Here is a 17674-nt window from a genome sequence, read left to right as displayed (position 1 = left end):
ACTATACAAAGCTGTGCTACAGGTTGTTGTCTTCTGGGGGGAACTAGTTGTGGCGTATGTACCATTTCAGTAATGGGCTTCTGAAGTGACTTGGAATATCTACTTATCATCTTAGTAATAAATTAATTAATGTTTCTACGTACCCCCTGCAATGTGCTCACGTACCCCTAGGGGTACGCGTACCACACTTTGGGAACCACTGATCTACAGTATCTATCTGTCTGTCTGTCTGTGGGTGCAGTTCTCCTCCTGGCCACCAGGCGGCGGTGGAGCAGAAGACGCTGAAGAAGAGCGGCTCAGCCCCGGGTTCTTCCTCTTCCCTCCGCGGCCTCAGAGGTAGGAGCAGCGTCGGGCTGAAGAAGCTCCACAATCTGTCTTTAATCCTCCTTAAATCTGATCCATCCCGCTCTGTAACCCGCTGCTTCTGCTTCTCCACCGTTAAACTCACCAATCCACGTTAAATGTTCCAGTCTTGAGCTAAAAGTTTACGTTTATTTTAGTGTTTTTTGGTGGTAGTAGAGACGCCGGGTCTTGGCTGCTACAGCACGACTGTCCGCCATGTTGGCTCAGCGAGGAGACTTAACCCGGGATAAACTGCTGGTTTAACTGAACTTAGACTCTATTTCTTTGTAGATTTTCTATCTTCGTCTTCATTGTGTTGCTTTAACATCTGATTTGTGTCCGGTGAAAGTTTTATTGAAGCTGAGTTAGAGCCGTGCTACTGCTAATGCTAAAGCTAATGCTAACTGTTAGCATCGTATGGAAACTGAACTGACGTGAAGTCGTTTCTCCACAGATTTTCTCACCATGGTCCGCTACTCTCTCGACCCCGAGAACCCCACCAAGTGTGAGTACACAACGTGTGTGTGTCTGTGTGTTTCTGTGTTGTGTTACAATGCGGCAGTGATGACTACTTAGGACACCTTTGGATTCACGATGAAAACAAATCAATGAACTCTGAGTCGCACGTGTCTTAGTTTAGACTCTGTAATCCACCACTGTGTGAGTTTGTGTGTGTCTATTACACTTAAATGTGTGTGTGTAACAGTTGTCCTGTCTCTCTGCAGCATGCAAGTCCCGGGGCTCCAACCTCCGGGTTCACTTCAAGGTGAGTAGCTGCAACAGTTAATGTGTTTTTAATTTTCATTTAAGCTCACATGGAGCCAGGAAACTGTTCTTTAGTGTGCTTGTTTGTGTGTAGTGTAGTGACATCAGTTCATTTCATTGAGATATTTAACACACAACTATCACAGTGATAATCACATGTTCTGACAGTGATTCAGTGAGAACAGACGTGTGTTGCTGCTGATTGTTGTCGAGGAGAACGTCTCCATGATGCTGACATTGATTTAAAACATTAAACCATGATCATATTCTGGTAATCTGTCATTACACACTCGACACGCCGACCGACTTGGCAAGTAATCAATGAGTTTGATTGGATGTTTCATCAGCCACAGTCTCTTGTTCTGCTGTTGGAGACGATGCGTGTTCATCCGCCGCTAGAAATAGTTCCCAACAGCTTCAGTTTCCAGTTTAATGCAGCTAAGTTGGTGTGCTGGTGTTGTGTTCAGGTGCAGCCAGGTGAACCTTCTTAATTCGCAGTTGATAATGATGTAATTATTGGAAACATAAGTGTTTTCTAAAACCCTAGCTGTATGTGAACACAACCTGCTGATAGATAATCAATGGTTAGTATTTGAATAATCAAATATAGGTCGATTAAAGCTGCAAGTAGTTTAAGTGTAAAGTCCAAATTATCTGATTTCAGCTTCTTAAATGTAAATATTTCTGGTTTCTTTGGTCCTTTATGACAATAAACTGAGTCTCTTTGGTTTTTCAACATTTCATTGACCAAACAACTAATCTGTTAATCGTTTAAAGTCCCCCTAAACTTAAAATTGGCTTTTTTAAATTATTAACATGTCAATGTAGTGTTTGGGTTCTGCTACAAGACAGTTCAGCAGCAAAGTCGCCAATGCAGCCACAACTGAGTATTTTAGATTTGAAAATGCAGCTTCAAAGCCAGAGTCTGAAAATGTTGGATTCAGTTTTTCAGCAAACAGTCGGGATTACTACGTCACAACGTGTGTGTTTGCATGCTCATGAGGATTTCTCAATGAGGGAGAAATAGTAGACGTATTTGTAGCCTCTTTGGGAGTTCTTTTAAACAACTTTTTTCGTGGGAAAGCAATTTTAATCAAAAAGTAGTCATGGTAGAGTATTTTTACAAATTTTAAAATGCCTCTTTAGGGGGACTTTAAATCAATACTGAGAATAATCGTTAGTTGCAGCCCTGAAGTCGATCAGTGAAGTTTGAAATGAACTGATGTCACTGTGTGTGTGTGTGTGTGTGTGTGTGAGAGTGAAACCTGTTCAGGTGGCGATGATGACATCTTAGGACACCTTTGGATTAAAACATGAAAACACTCAACGAATCTGAGCCACCTGTCGATCACAAAGTGTGTGTACGTTCCTGTGTGTTGAATGTGTACATGCACTAACGTTTACCCCCCTCCTCCTCCCCCCCCAACCAGAACACCCGTGAGACAGCTCAGGCCATCAAGGGCATGCACATCCGTAAGGCCAACAAGTACCTGAGGGACGTGGTCGTCAAGCACCAGTGCGTCCCGTTCCGCCGCTACAACGGAGGCGTCGGCCGCTGCGCTCAGGTCAGTGTCACACCGAGAGATCGATCCACCGATCCAGTTTCTTCCAAACCGATACCCAGTGGTATCACACAACGGAGTACATTTACTTGAGTACTGTACTTAAGTAAAGTACAGATCCTCTGGTTATGTATTTAATTTAATTCAGTTTATTTGATAGGGACAATGCAGGTTAACATAGTGACACTTCCACCCGTTACAAACAAGTCAATGTGACTGATGTTCTGCAGACAGAGATTATAGCTGAAGCTAGTTTCCAACTCCCGTCCCTAGTTAGGCTTTTAGTAGAAAAAAGAAGGTAAGAAGAAAGACATCAAAATTACATAACAACACTATAAAATGTACAATACATCTAAAATCATACCAAGTCATGATACATTAAAAATGCATACAGTTCTGATTTTGTTTCAGCCAGATTTTAACCTTTGTATTAAATATTCTAATGTCTCGGGATAGTTTTATTTCGGTCGGTAGTGAATTCCACATCTGGGAACCCTTTGTAGAGAAGGCTGATTGCCCAAAGGAGGTCTTCTTACGGTGTAAGATTTTACAGTTGCCACTTGCCGTACCTCTATTTTGTCTTCTAAAACGACTACACAGCACATCATTTTAGTATTAGATTTCTTTGCTACTTATTACTCTTACTTGAATACATTTCCAAGACAAATATTTTTTACTTTTACTCGAGTTAATTTCTAGGAAGGCTGAAAAGTACTCGTTACTTTCAGGTCTGCTCTTTATTTATTTTTTTTTTTTTTTATAAAATCCTATTGGACACAAGCTGTGTTTGTCAAAGAAGGAAACCCTAACCCCTAAAAGCAGCACATCAGTGCAGCTGCTTTCAAAGAGTTCATTCTCAGAAACAAGTTAAGAGAGTTAAAAAGCTCCTTAAATTCATTTAGAAACAATTATAGTAATTCATTGATGTGAAAAATAAGAAATTTACTCTTACTCTTATTTTTACTTAAAGTAAATTTAAAAGCATGTACTTTTTTACTCTTACTCAAGTAACATGTCTACTGAGCTACTTTTACTTGTAATGGAATAAATTTTGACCAGTATTTGTACTCTTACTCAAGTACTGGGGTCTAGTACTCTGTCCATCTCTGCCGATACTGATCCGGTACTACTGTTGAATGAATGAATGAACCGTATAGTACCTTTACTCGCCATGTGAGTGAAGGCATCAGGCTTGACATCAACATTTAGCCTTGTTTTTTTTTAAAAAGGGTAACAAATTAACACGGATATAAATGTACTTAATATTATTTATTAACAAATAACAAAGTGTAGGCTACATTAGCAGCAAAAAGAAATGAATAACACTACATGGCTGTAACTGTGTTGCTGTAACTGTGTTGCTTTGTCTTCAGGCCAAACAGTTCGGCTGGACTCAGGGTCGTTGGCCCAAGAAAAGCGCCGAGTTCCTTCTGCACATGCTGAAGAACGCCGAGAGCAACGCTGAGCTCAAGGTGAGTTCACTACAGAGTGTGTGTGAATAAGCTTTAAAAAAAGGGATAGTTCAACATTTTTAGCAAATCCTCCTCTCACCATAACCCCTATAGTCATAGCAGTAGGTTCATTATACCGTTAATTATCGGTGCATGTTGTTTTGAGATCGGCGGGGCAGAGACGTGAGCTGCTCAGTGAATTAAACTCCACAACGCTCTGGTGGACAAGTTGTGACCTGCACATTCACCACGCTATGAGATAATAACACAACGTTTTGAGACAGAGTTGTTTTAGAGGTTAATACAGAGACAGTTTGATGAAAAACTGTCCCTGAAGGCAACGCACATCAGTGGTTTTGCATGAATTTCCCTCTAAAACGTGTGGTAACGTTGTGTTATTATCTCATAGTGTGGTGAATGTGCAGGTCACAACTTGTCCACCGGAGCGTTGTGGAGTTGTTGGATTGTGTATTTGATGAGTTTGATGAGGGAAAAGCACAAGTAGTTCAGAGTATTTGCTTTATGTGTCGTAATGTTACATAACTATAGGGTTATTATGGTGATAGGAGAATCTGATAAAAATGTTGAACTACCCCTTTAACTTTGACAGACAGCCGTGTGTTGGTTCATCTCAGTGATTTACCTGTGCAGGTGGCGATGATGACATCTTAGGACACCTTTGGATTTAAAGATGAAAATAACTGAATGAATCTGAGCCACCTGTCAAACACTGAGTTATGACGTCACTAATGGAGTCAATGATCTACTATTGATTATTGTCATTGAACAGTTTGACTGAAAGCATATTGATGATCTATTGACCTGATCAGTATTTGATCCCAGGTAGAGCCGCAAGAATTAATCAAACAATAACCGATAATTAGATTTGTAAACTAATTTGATAATCTAATCGGTTTGGATAGTTAAGAAAAAAGTCAAAATTCTCTGGTTTCACCTTCTTCAATGTGAATATTTCTGGTTTCTTTGTTCCTTTATGACAATAAACTGAGTCTCTCTTTGGTTTGGGAAACACTGATTGACATTTTTCAACATTTTATTGACTAAACTAATCAATTGTTTAAATATGAATGAATGTTTACATTTTCGATTATGAAAAAGATTAATTGATCAGTTTTTTGGTCAATAAAATGTTGTAAAATGGCAATCTGTGTTTCCCAAACCACCATACCTCAAATGTCTTGTTTTGTCCACAAACCAAAGAGAGACTCAGTTTATTGTCATAAAGGAACAAAGAAACCAGAAATATTCACATTTAAGAAGCTGAAACCAGAGAATTTTGACTTTTTTCCCCCTTAAATACAAACCTATTATAATTATTTGTTGCAGCTCTAATCTCAGGTGTCAGTTTGTAGCTTCACTGAAGAAACTGATTATTGATTTTTTGTTCAGTTTCCTGTTGAATCTAAAGACACTGGAACAGGAACTGATCAGTCGATCGTTTATTCTGTCCTGTTGATCAATAATCTCATCTATTTATCTGGAGTCAGTGAAGAGGAAGTGATGTCAGAGTGAGTGTCTATAACCCTGTGCTGTGATTGGCCGGCCGGCTGTCTGTCCTCAGGGTCTGGACGTGGACTCTCTGGTGATCGAACACATCCAGGTGAACAAGGCGCCCAAGATGAGGAGGCGTACGTACCGCGCCCACGGCCGCATCAACCCCTACATGAGCTCGCCCTGCCACATCGAGATGATCCTCACGGAGAAGGAGCAGATCGTCCCCAAGCCGGAGGAGGAGGTCGCTCAGAAGAAGAAGGTGGGTCACATGGTCACAGGGTCGGAGGGGGCGGGGCCAAACGACACCTGACACTAGAGACGTCACGATGACAGAGTTTCTTAGTACAATTATTGTCAGAAATAATCACGGTGTTAGAATTAATGTGCAATTTCACAATAATATGAATATGTAAAGTCAAATGTAGTCAAAATATAATTGCGTTAATAATTATATACACAATATATATTAAGTATCAATGAATATACGACCAGTTATTAATCCTATACCTAATGTTTTTTTTTTATGATCAATTTTTTATTGTTCTTTTCCATGTTAGTATAAATAGACAGATATGAATAGAGAAAACAATGGCATACTATACCTAATGTTTAAGTTTATTTTAATCTTTTTTTCTTACAAATGACGTGCAAACATTTCAATTCCTACCAATTCAGTGTGACGTTGGGTAAATTAACATTAACATAATTTAACCCAGTTACTGTGTTAATACAATACATATTTATTTATATAGCACATTTAAATGTACAACCCAGGTAGAACAAAGTGCTCTATATAATATATAAACACAAGTAAAACATATGATAACAATAAAACTAAATTGGATACAGGTAATGTTATAGTTAAAACATGTAATGTAAAAACATACAATAAAGGAGAAGTGAATGTATATCAAACGTAACTAAAACATGAATCCCTCAGGTGCTGATAGATACTGTATTAGACGTTTTTCCTCCTTTAGCTGCTACTTTTTCACAGCTGACGAGCCGCACAAGCACTTTTTCTGTTCTGGAGCAATAAACTCATCATGGAAGTGTTATACAAAGTGACAATAATCAATCATTGTCATTATCAAAGCATCTGATATTGAAATTCTTGAATAAATTACTCTTATTTAGTGAATAAAAAGTCAAATTGTGAAAACAAAACACTCACATTTGAGATGCTGTTATCGGCGTAATAACCCATCAATTATCAGAAAATACTGAAAAAACAAATGTAATGTACTCGACTGTCTTGTTCAACACATGTTTTGTTCTGTAACTTTGACACAATCTTTTATGGAAATGACAGTATTTAGGAATCTTTACGATTAATGAATTAATTTTGCAGCGTTTTAATACTGTAATTAATTGCGAAACAAAGTAATCGTGCCGTCAAAGTGTCTGAGTGTCAGTGAACGCACCGCGACTCCTCCACCTGTTGTTTCTGTGGCTGCAGTGATGACTTCTTAGGACACCTTTGGATTCACCATGAAAACAAACTCTAAACTCTGAGCAGCCTCACCTCTCCCCCCCTCCCTCCCTCACCTGTGTGATGATGATGATGATGATGATTGGATGATTGACAGCTGACCGTGTCTGTGTTTGTCTCCTCAGGTGTCACAGAAGAAGCTGAAGAAGCAGAAGCTCATGGCTCGGGAGTAAAGATGACAATAAAACTGATGCTTGTTTCCACTCAGCTCCGAGTCTCTGTTGTTGTTGTTGTTCTTGATGATGATGAAGAATTCAGGTGTTCACAGCTGTGACCTCACCTGGCCCCTCTACACTCAGCCAATAGGATTCTTCTCTAGTGTAGAAAATGAAGTTTAAAAGGTAAAAAGCTTCACTATGGGTCACATGACATAAACAGGAGGGTTAAAGGTCCAGTGATGCGTTCACTGACTTAACACCAAAGGTTGAAAAGTTTAATTGTCAGACAAAAACTTTAAAAAGAAAAAAAGTGAATCAACAGGTTGAATCCGTTTGTTCAGAAACTGGAAAGTTTCAGCTCAGGGTTAAAAACATAAAATCTATTTATTCAGTTTGCTGTGACTTCATTCCATTAAACATTAAACTGAATTTAAGCCAATCAGAGGTAGTGTTCAGTTTGTACACAAACCACACGCACGCAGTTTAGACTCACACACACAAACTAGCAGAGGGAAGCTGCCGAGATCGGAGGGTAAGTTGGCGTTTTCAAAGTGGAAACAGACACTACTTTAATCTCTTTGAGGTAAAAGCCAAGAACATACACACACTTTCTCTCTGAGCGTCTCCGCCTGCAGACAATATTTGACACATGAAGTAAATACATTGGCCTTTGGTCACCCCTAGATATTATGGTATTAAACTACATCTTTTTATTTAACTAGGCTAGTTAAATCACAGTAGCATATACTGATGTGTTGAACTTACAGGCTTGTTACTAAGTATGTATTCATTATCATGATAAATAAAACTCCACCTGTCACACAGCTCCATGTTGTCTCTGTGTGGTGTTCAGGGACAGGTCAGGACAGTCTGAGGACAGAGTTTATATTAATGCACCGTGACACTGTGGCAGGTCTCTGTACGTCTTCACCACAGATCACAGATCAGCTGGAGGAGGAAAACTCAGCTGTTCTCTCCACCGCGACGTGCGCCTGGCGGGTTTTTTTTTTCCATATCAAGCTCCGGTAGCACAGCAGGACGCTGTGCAGCTTCTGCTAACCTGACTCTGTGCAGCTTCTGCTCACCTGACTCTGTGCAGCTTCTGCTCACCTGACGCTGTGCAGCTTCTGCTCACCTGACTCTGTGCTGCTTCTTCATTAAATCCAAACAGTCCGACACAGCGACGCTCTGCTCCTCTTTGACTCTAAAGTCTCTGTAGCTCATCAGCTGGAACTCGTGTCTCGGACCAGAAGCGACGGCGGCGTCTCGGACTTCCAGAGCAGCTACAGCAGCGTTGTGACCTCAACCATGGTTGGTGAGAGCAGAAATGTTGTTGTTGTAGTGGTGCGTCGCGTGGCGTAGTGGTTAGAGCCATTTACTGCGTGTCATTCCCCCTCTCTCTGCCTTCCCGTTTCCTGTCTACTGTAGCCTACTATCCATAAAGGCATAAATGCCCCAAAAAAAGAAAATAAATGTTGTTGTAGTGAAAATGGGCGGGCTCGTGAATTTTTTGACATTAAAAAAAAAAAAAAAAAAAAAAGTGATTTTTTTTTAGACGAGTCAAAACGAGCGATAAATCGCAAATCTCGCGTATCTCGCGTTTGGTCGCGCGTCAAAGCTCGAGCGAAAAAAAAGCGTTCCTCGTGTTTGGCGGGAAGCCCCTTGCGGGTCTTCCCGCCAAACACGATGAAAAGGACGAAGACGCGAAGGTCCCGTCGCCATAAAAGAATCGGGTGTAGCGTCGCAAAAAAAAAAAAAGTCGCGTTTACCGCGTCTCGCGCCTAATCGCGTCTTTGCGTCACGGCCTTTTACACCGCGGACGTAACGAATAAACGGTGACGGTGTGAACGAACAACAAAGAACAGGACCAGACGTGGCGTTGTTTCCTCTTTTCACCTACAGCTCCACTCTCCCTCACTTACACTAACTACTGTTATTGTTGAGGCCAGAGAATTGTGGGATTTGTAGTTTTTGACCAATCGCAGGTTGTGCTCTTTCTTTTTTGTGATTCTCCCGGTTCACTATGTATTTTTTTTTAGGGGCAAATGCGAGTGAAATGTTCGCCCATGGTGGGCATAAGAAAATGTAAGACCTGTCTAAAATTATTTAAGACTTGAACACAATAATTCAACAAATTTAAGACATTTTAAGACCTAACATTTAGATTTTCACATTTTAGACTTTTTAAGACCCCGCGGATACCCTGTTATTTCATATAAAAGTTAAAGTGCATACATATTTTATGATACTGTGTATTACATTTTATATATTTAAGACCATCTTAGAATTTTCTAATAAATGTAATACTTTTTAAGGCCTTAATTTTAGATACATGAATTTAAGACTTTTTAAGGATCCGCGGATACCCTGATAAATTGTGCGCTCGCAGCAGGACAGATAATCAGATGGATAATTGAATTGAATTGATTGAATTGAATCATTTTATTGTCATTTATACCAAGGTACAAACGAAATTTAAAATGCAAACCTCCATGTGGTTTAAAAACATCAATGAAGATAAAAAAAGACATACACACAATCAACAACAATAAGACAGTAAAATTCAATATTGCACAGTTCCTAAAGTGCAGCAGTCAATTTTTAAAGTGCAGTCAGTGTTGTCAGTGTCAGTGTGGGCAGACTATGTGCAAGAGTTCAGTTGCCTGATGGCGCTGGGGTAGAAGCTGTTGGTCAGCCTGGATGTGTGGGACCGTGTTGATCTGTAGCGCCTCCCGGAGGGCAGCAGTGAGAACAAGGAGTGGCCTGGGTGGAAACTGTCCTTGATTATGTTTTGTGCTCGTTGTTGGCATCTGGTGTGGTGTATGTCAGAGAGTGACGGCAGTTGTGTGTGTGTTATTTTCTGGGCTGACTTCCTGACTCTGTCCAGGGCTTTTCTGTCAGCCGCAGTACAACTGTTGAACCACACTATGATGTTATAGGCTATGTGATGATGCTTTGTATGGCACAGGTGTAAAATGTCTGGAGCAGTTTCTGAGGCAGATTGGCTTTCCTCATTGTTCTTAGAATAATCGGTAAAGTTAATAATTTCACTTAATGTGGCCATGAATAAATTAATTTCGATGTTTCGCCTGTTATTAAACACAAATCTTGAATAGGTCTCTGCTGTTTTCACATTTAAAAAGGTCTTTGTTGTCTTTGTACAGAGACAATATGAGATTTGCTTGTAGGCAGCCACAGCACTTAAAAAACCCACTGTAACCTATTTTCATAGGCACACCAGCCTCGCTTTCAATAAAACACACACTCGCGTTCCATAATTGCGATCAGTGAAATATATGAAAACAATAAAATACAATTTAAAAATTAGAGAAAAAAAATCCAAATTCTTCGACATATTTAAACTTAAAAAAAAGAAAGAAAAAGTAACGCAATAGTTACTTTCCCTGGTAACTAGTTACTATTATAGTGAAGTAGTGGAGTTACTAACTCAGTTACTTTTTGGGAGAAGTAATTAGTAACTATAACTAATTACTTTTTAAAAGTAACGTTCCCAACACTGATGTTGAGGCATTGAGTGGCCCCCATTTCCTTCACTCTCTTGACTGTGCTGTCCATTAAAAAGGCAAAAAAAAAAAAAAAAAAAGCTCCATAAATACACTAAAAAAGAAAATTAAAATCATGTTGGTCAAATAGAAAATAAAAACTGAACTTGTTCATCATTCAAAATTAAAAAAAGAAATCACTGGCTGGTAATAGTTCATGGTTTTTTCACATTCTCTAAACTAAAATCAAATACGAACTTGTTCAAAGCTGTGAGGAGAAAAGTCAGTATTAATATTATTGATATTAATCACCAATATCTGAGGCACAGAGATGAAGACTGAGTTAAACAAATCTGAGAAACTAATGAAACCTACATGAGTCTGAAAGAATCAATAAACAGGAAGCAAATCTAAATACAAACTGATAAAGGTGAGTGAATGCGTTACACATATAGGAGATTGTTTTATATTGTTTAATCACACCAATAATCAATATAAAACTGATAAATGACAGTAAAATGAACTCTTTGAGGTGAAGGTTTGAATCCAGAGGAGAACATTTTAAACGGACATAGTATACTTATAAGGATGATAATCTGTCATTGCAGATGATTATTGATGATTGTCTCGGGGGTGAAACTGCAGCTTGGAAGTGTTTCACATAAAGTTTATTGTCAGTTGTTTTAATCAGACACCAACATATTGTTACAGTCAGTTCAAACGGATAAAATAAGAATGAATAAAACACAGGGAAGTCAGTTTTACTTGATGTCACTGAAGTGAACAGGTCAGGTCCAGGATGTAACAGTTTGAGTGTTTGATGCAGTTATAGATAATAAAAATCTATAAAAGCGATAAAATCATGAAGAAGAAAAACTAAAACAGGAAAAATAAAGAATCAACATGTGAAAAAAGAATAAAAAACATGATAATAAAAACTCTGAGGAGGAAACATCATGTCCATGTTCCACCACAGGGGGGCGCCGTCCTCCCACAGTCCGACCAGCACTCACCTCCTCTGATAATAACTCATCTTCAGCCTCTGAACAGCTGATTGTGTTCAACACTGTAGTTTATTAATGATCGATCACACATTTTATTGATCACAGCATCACTATTGCAAAGTTATTAGATTTTTTTAGACACAATTTATTAAAAATGCCTAAAATATAAAGGTAGATGTTTGTATTAAAGCTCCATACAGTATAAAGGTAGATGTTTGTGTTAAAGCTCCATACGGTATAAAGGTAGATGTTTGTATTAAAGCTCCATACAGTATAAAGGTAGATGTTTGTGTTAAAGCTCCATACAGTATAAAGGTAGATGTTTGTATTAAAGCTCCATACAGTATAAAGGTAGATGTTTGTATTAAAGCTCCATACAGTATAAAGGTAGATGTTTGTGTTAAAGCTCCATACAGTATAAAGGTAGATGTTTGTGTTAAAGCTCCATACAGTATAAAGGTAGATGTCCATGTGTAGTGTGATTATAAAGCAGCTGTAGGTTCTATATTAATACTGTGAAAGTATCAAAGCCTCATTCCACAGAGAAATGCACACAGCCTGTATTCAGAAACTGAGCCTTAAAACCAGCCGTCAGGACTTCCTGTCACTTTGTGATGTCACAACAAAGGCCTTATCATTCATATCATGTTTTCTGTCAACGATTAAACTATTTAGGCCTAATACAACATGTGAGTGAGTGGTCCGGTCGTTTTCGCTAATGCTGCGTTCCAGGCAGGCTTTTGAAATCGTAAATTACAGCTTCAAGTCACAACTTACGACTTTGTAGCGTTCCAGGCAACCCACTCGTGTTTTTCCGACCTGTTTTACCGGTGAAAGTCACTATAACGGCCACTCGTAACTTCTGACCGGTGAACTCGTACCAGATCGAACTGGTACCACTTCACGGTCGGAAAAATACGAGTTTCCTTGAACGCACCATAACAGTCCTCGTCCCTACGTCACCACATTCACGGCGTTCCTTGGCTGCACACACAGCCCTGCATGCCGTTCTCTCTCCTCATTGGATAAAAACTGTAGGATACGATAAATGTTTTCTCTTCGGCTCAGAGCAGAGCAGAGGGACTGACAGACCCGTGTTTCGGTCCAAACACTCTATGTAAGTGATTGCTGTCGGAAGATATAACTATTTAAGACTTATATTAACACAAATATATCACTCACTTCTGCTTTAATGACAGCATCGTATCAAACACACTGATAAAATGGCCTAATGTTTCAAAAAGCAAAGCAAAACAAAAATGGATACATTTTTATCTTGGTGCAGAAAGAGAAAAAAATTCACTTTCATTTTATTGAACACATATTAAAGTGATTTAAATGTTTGTTTAATCCATATTAAATATGATTGAAACATTTAAAGCTCATTAACATGAGTTCATCTGTAAAATAATTAAATCAATTTAAATTGATCTGAATTTATTTGATTGAAACTGTTGTTTTATTATTAGTTTGTTTATATTTTAACCCTTTTGATTGATCAATTAGGCCTAATCCATAATCAGCTTCATATGAGCTTCAGAAATGTGTATTAAAGTCAACATTTAATTTTTTATTATAGCTAGCTGCACTTGAACCTGTTGTTGTTCCACTTGTCTCACCTGTTGACTCTCACTTCCGGATTCTTTTTTTTTCTTTTTCTTTTTAAAAACTACAAAAGTCCGTTTAAAACCAGGCGGAGTGATCTCCGCTCATTTATATCTCAGTCGGTGCATGTGTGTTTTTTTAGTTTTTTTTGCTTCATCCGATTCCGAGCCGCTCAGCAGCAGCCAATCAGGACGCTCCCCCCAAAAACCCCCGGCGGCCTCACGTCACCACCAGCTCAACCAATCCTGATTGAGCCCCCCTCCTCCTCCTCCTCCTCCTCCTCCCTCCTCCTCTTCCTCCTCTCAAACTTTGGACTTGGAGCTAAATGATGATCAGTTTTATTATCTCTTCTCAACTTGAGCAGCTCAGCGCACCGAGCGTCGCCGTCCTGGTCTTCATCTGGAAGGGGAGACCTGAGCTCTCTGCAGCCGGTCTGGGTCTGGGTCTTCTGGGTCTGAGGCTCCACCAGGACCAGGATCAGGATTTTTATTTTATTTTTTTATTTTTGAGAAGGGAGGATTTATTAGGCTACTAGTTGCGGACTGGTGGGTGACAGACATGCAGTGAGATGGGCTTTGGATGTGACTCTGGAGCAGAAGAGCGAGTCCTGGTCCTGGTGGTTTAGGCTCCTATAGTTTTAGTTTTAGTTTTGAATCCTCGGTGGTGTGTGCAGCTATAGTAGTAGTGATGTTAGCGGTGGGTGGGATGGACGGGTCCCGACAGAGCGCCTTCCTCCTCAGCACCCCCCCTCTGGCCGCTCTGCACAGCATGACCGAGATGAAGACCCCCGCCGCCACTAGTCTGTACCCGGCGGCGGCGGCGGCGGCCTACCCGCTCTCCTCCTCCTCCTCCTCCTCCAGCGGACACAACTCCTCCACCTCCCCGGCCACCACCTCCCCCAACCCGGGCGGCATGGCCGTGTCCTCCCCGGGGCTCATCAAGACCACCAGCACCAGCAGCTTTTGCTCCTCCACTGCAGGAGGGGGGTTGTTACTCGGCTCTCCGCAGCTGTGCTCGTCCGGCACTCCGCACGGGATTAACGACATCCTCAACCGGCCTCTCCTCGTCGCTTCCTCGGCGTCCTGCGGCTCCACCACCGTCACCCTGACCTCCGCTGCTGCTGCTGCCGCCGCCGCTGCTGCAGCTTCCTCCTCCATCCTGTCCGGTCTACCCCGCTTCAGCAGCCTCAGCCCCCCGCCGCCGCCGCAGCTGCAGCCGCCGCATCCAGGACTTTACTTCAGCCCCGCGGCGGTGGCCCGGTACCCGAAGCCCCTGGCGGAGCTGCCGGGCCGGACGCCGATCTTCTGGCCCGGAGTGATGCAGAGTCCGCACTGGAGAGACGCGCGGTTCGCCTGCTCGCCGCGTAAGTGGAAGGAGAAAAAAGAAAAAAAAGTGCCGTTTTTATTATTATTATTATTATTATTATTATTATTATTATTATAGGCTATAGTCACAACATGATAATAATTACCTAACATTAGCCTATTATTAATCTGAATCAGAATCAGATTGCTTTTTGTTACAACATCTCCAACTCAAAGTGCACAAGTTAAAAGAGCAAAGTAGGAAGTCAAGTGGTCAATAGACAAATAAAGAAATGAAGAGTTCATTTGCAAAAGCAGATAGCCTAACTCCGTTTTAAAAAAAAATCTTATTTCCTAAGGTGATATCAGTCAAACCAAAGTTGAATGACTTTGAGATGTAACAAAACAGACATAGGCTATCTCAAAAAAATAAAGTTTTATTGAAAACAACACTTTGCAAAGAATAATTACAAAGCCTCAGGTCGTTTTTTTCAAAATGGCACTTATCTGCTTTTGCAAATGAACTCTTCATATAGGCTATATATAGGCTATATTTTAAAAAGTGCCGTTTTTATTATTATTATAGGCTATAGTCACAACATGATAATAATTAGTAACATTATTATTTATCAGAATCAGAATCAGATTGCTTTTTGTTACAACAACGTCTCCAACTCAAAGTGCACAAGTTAAAAGAGCAAAGTATAGTCAAGTGGTCAATAGACAAATAAAGAAATGAAGAGTTCATTTGCAAAAGCAGATTAAAAAATGAGCTGATGCTTTTGAATTATTCTTTGCATAATGTTGTTTTCAATATTTTCAAATTGAGCTATTTCTGTTTTGTTTTGTTATGTCTCATCTCCTTGGTCGAAGCCAGTCAACTTTGGTTTGACTGATATCACCTGGTGTAAATGATAATTAAAAATTGTTTTGATTTTTTTTTTTTTTTTAACGGAGTTATCTGCTTTTGCAAATGAACTCTTCAAACATAAATAGGCCTTATAAAATATATGGACAGGAGTTATTGTACTATACTAAATATGACATTGAATGTTGGTTATTGCACATAAGTATGGCATTAAATATGCTGACACTCAGAGTGAGGAGTTGGAATGATAGCTACTAATACTGAATACTAAATGATAATAATAATAGGACCTATAGCCCAATAATAATAGCCTAATAATAATGATCATAATAATGAGAGTTGATGTCTGTGTGTCTCAGACCAGAACTCGGTTCTGCTGGACAAGGACGGGAAGAGGAAACACACCCGGCCCACCTTCTCCGGGCAGCAGATCTTCGCTCTGGAGAAAACCTTCGAGCAGACCAAGTACCTCGCGGGGCCGGAGCGCGCGCGGCTGGCCTACTCCCTGGGCATGACGGAGAGCCAGGTCAAGGTGGGTCCGACCGGAACCACAACCACAAAACACAACCGGAAATAAACACAGACAGAAAACTGACAACGAAAAATTTTCTTCCGTTTTTTTTTTTTTTTTGGTGAAACATTTGACTTTATTTAGTTGGTAAATTAATCGATAATTTCACAGATTTTTCTTTTTTTTCCCTGCAGAAATTAAACCTCAGATTTAAACAGTTTTATATGAAGTGAGGCCTTTTATATGAAATCTCCAGAGCTTCATGTTTTATTTTAGTTTATTTGGGAGGGACAATGCATGTGTGCAATGCTAATGAACATTTCTCCACTATAGGATTAAGATGTAAGCAAGCAGCATCTGTTGTCCCCAATGATAGACAGATAGACAGCCTATAGATGGATGCTTTTATTGTCATTGCACATTTTCATGCAACGAAACTTTGAGCAATCTCTATCATCATCATCATATCCACATTTTGATAAATAAATACTCATAAAAACCTGAATAATAAGTGATACATTATCGTTTTATTGCACACTAAAAAAGGTTGGGTTAAAAAATAACCCAATTTTAACCCAATTGCTGGTTCAAATAAGGACAAACCCATTTTTTGGGGTTAATTTTAACCCAACAGGTTGGGTTATGCTAACTACAACATCGAGTTATTTTTACACCCTTAACCCAATGAATAGGTTACTCACTGAAAAATAACCCAATTACTTGAACAACCCAGGAATTGGGTTAAATTCATAGCCTATAACCCTGAAAATGTGTTATACTCTGGAAAAAATAACCCAAACATTTAACCCAACACCAATAACTCAGAAATTGGGTTACAGAGATAACCCAACATTTTTTAGTGTGTGTTTTATTTAGGCTATTAGGAAAAGAAAAGAAAAAAAAAACTTAGGCCAAATTATTGTTGTGAATCAAGAGTGAACTGACTGATGTGTGTGTGTCTATCTTGTGTGTGTCCATGTGTGTGTGTCTATGTGTGTGTGTGTGTCAGGTGTGGTTCCAGAACAGGCGGACCAAGTGGCGGAAGAAGCACGCGGCGGAGATGGCCTCGGCCAAGAAGAAGCAGGACTCGGAGACGGAGCGGCTGAAGGGCGGGTCCGACAACGAGGACGAGGACGACGACTACAACAAACCTCTGGACCCGAACTCCGACGACGAGAAGATCACACAGCTGCTCAACAAGCACAACAAACCGGCGTCAGGGAGCGCGACGACGCAGCTGCTGCAGCTGCACAACACGTCCGAGATCGACAGCTCATAACTAACTCCCGGATTCGGACCTGGTCCCTTTGTTTTTTCTGTTTTTTTTTCTGTTTTTTTCTGGACTCGATGGACCCGTTCATTCACGGACCGAACTCACTTTGGAGACGGAGAGAGAGAGACGACACTTTGTTGTAAATAGAACCGTGAGTTGTATAAGAATAGAAAAAAAATTATCTGCTGTGAATAATTTATGTGTTTTTTGTACAGAGACGCACTGATCCCAAAACCCGCGGTCCAGACCCCGCGGACCTATAGCTCGGTCTGAAACTGAGACCCGTTTTCTTTTATTTTATTTTATTTTATTTTTTCACTT

At 40.1% G+C, this 17674-nt stretch overlaps 2 protein-coding genes across 2 annotated transcripts; both read left to right on the top strand.

The window, feature by feature from the left end:
- Positions 1–291: 291 nt before the first annotated feature.
- Positions 292–7334, top strand: rpl17 (ribosomal protein L17). The gene is made up of 7 exons (XM_083983551.1): positions 292–336; positions 797–847; positions 1068–1108; positions 2538–2672; positions 4043–4141; positions 5703–5894; positions 7253–7334. The coding sequence occupies exons 2-7, from the start codon at positions 808–810 to the stop codon at positions 7298–7300; spliced, it is 555 nt and encodes a 184-aa protein (XP_083839677.1). The 5' UTR covers positions 292–336; positions 797–807; the 3' UTR covers positions 7301–7334.
- Positions 7335–14022: 6688 nt separating this feature from the next.
- Positions 14023–17370, top strand: nkx6.1 (NK6 homeobox 1). Its single transcript, XM_083983546.1, has 3 exons — positions 14023–14760; positions 15929–16101; positions 17090–17370. The coding sequence occupies exons 1-3, from the start codon at positions 14085–14087 to the stop codon at positions 17357–17359; spliced, it is 1119 nt and encodes a 372-aa protein (XP_083839672.1). The 5' UTR covers positions 14023–14084; the 3' UTR covers positions 17360–17370.
- The last annotated feature ends 304 nt before the right edge of the window (positions 17371–17674 follow it).

The sequence above is a fragment of the Trachurus trachurus genome (assembly GCF_905171665.1).
Source record: "Trachurus trachurus genome assembly, chromosome: 12".
NCBI lineage: Eukaryota > Metazoa > Chordata > Actinopteri > Carangiformes > Carangidae > Trachurus > Trachurus trachurus.
The sequence above is the reverse complement of the archived record's forward strand: the minus strand, read 5'-3'. Positions and strand labels throughout refer to the sequence as shown.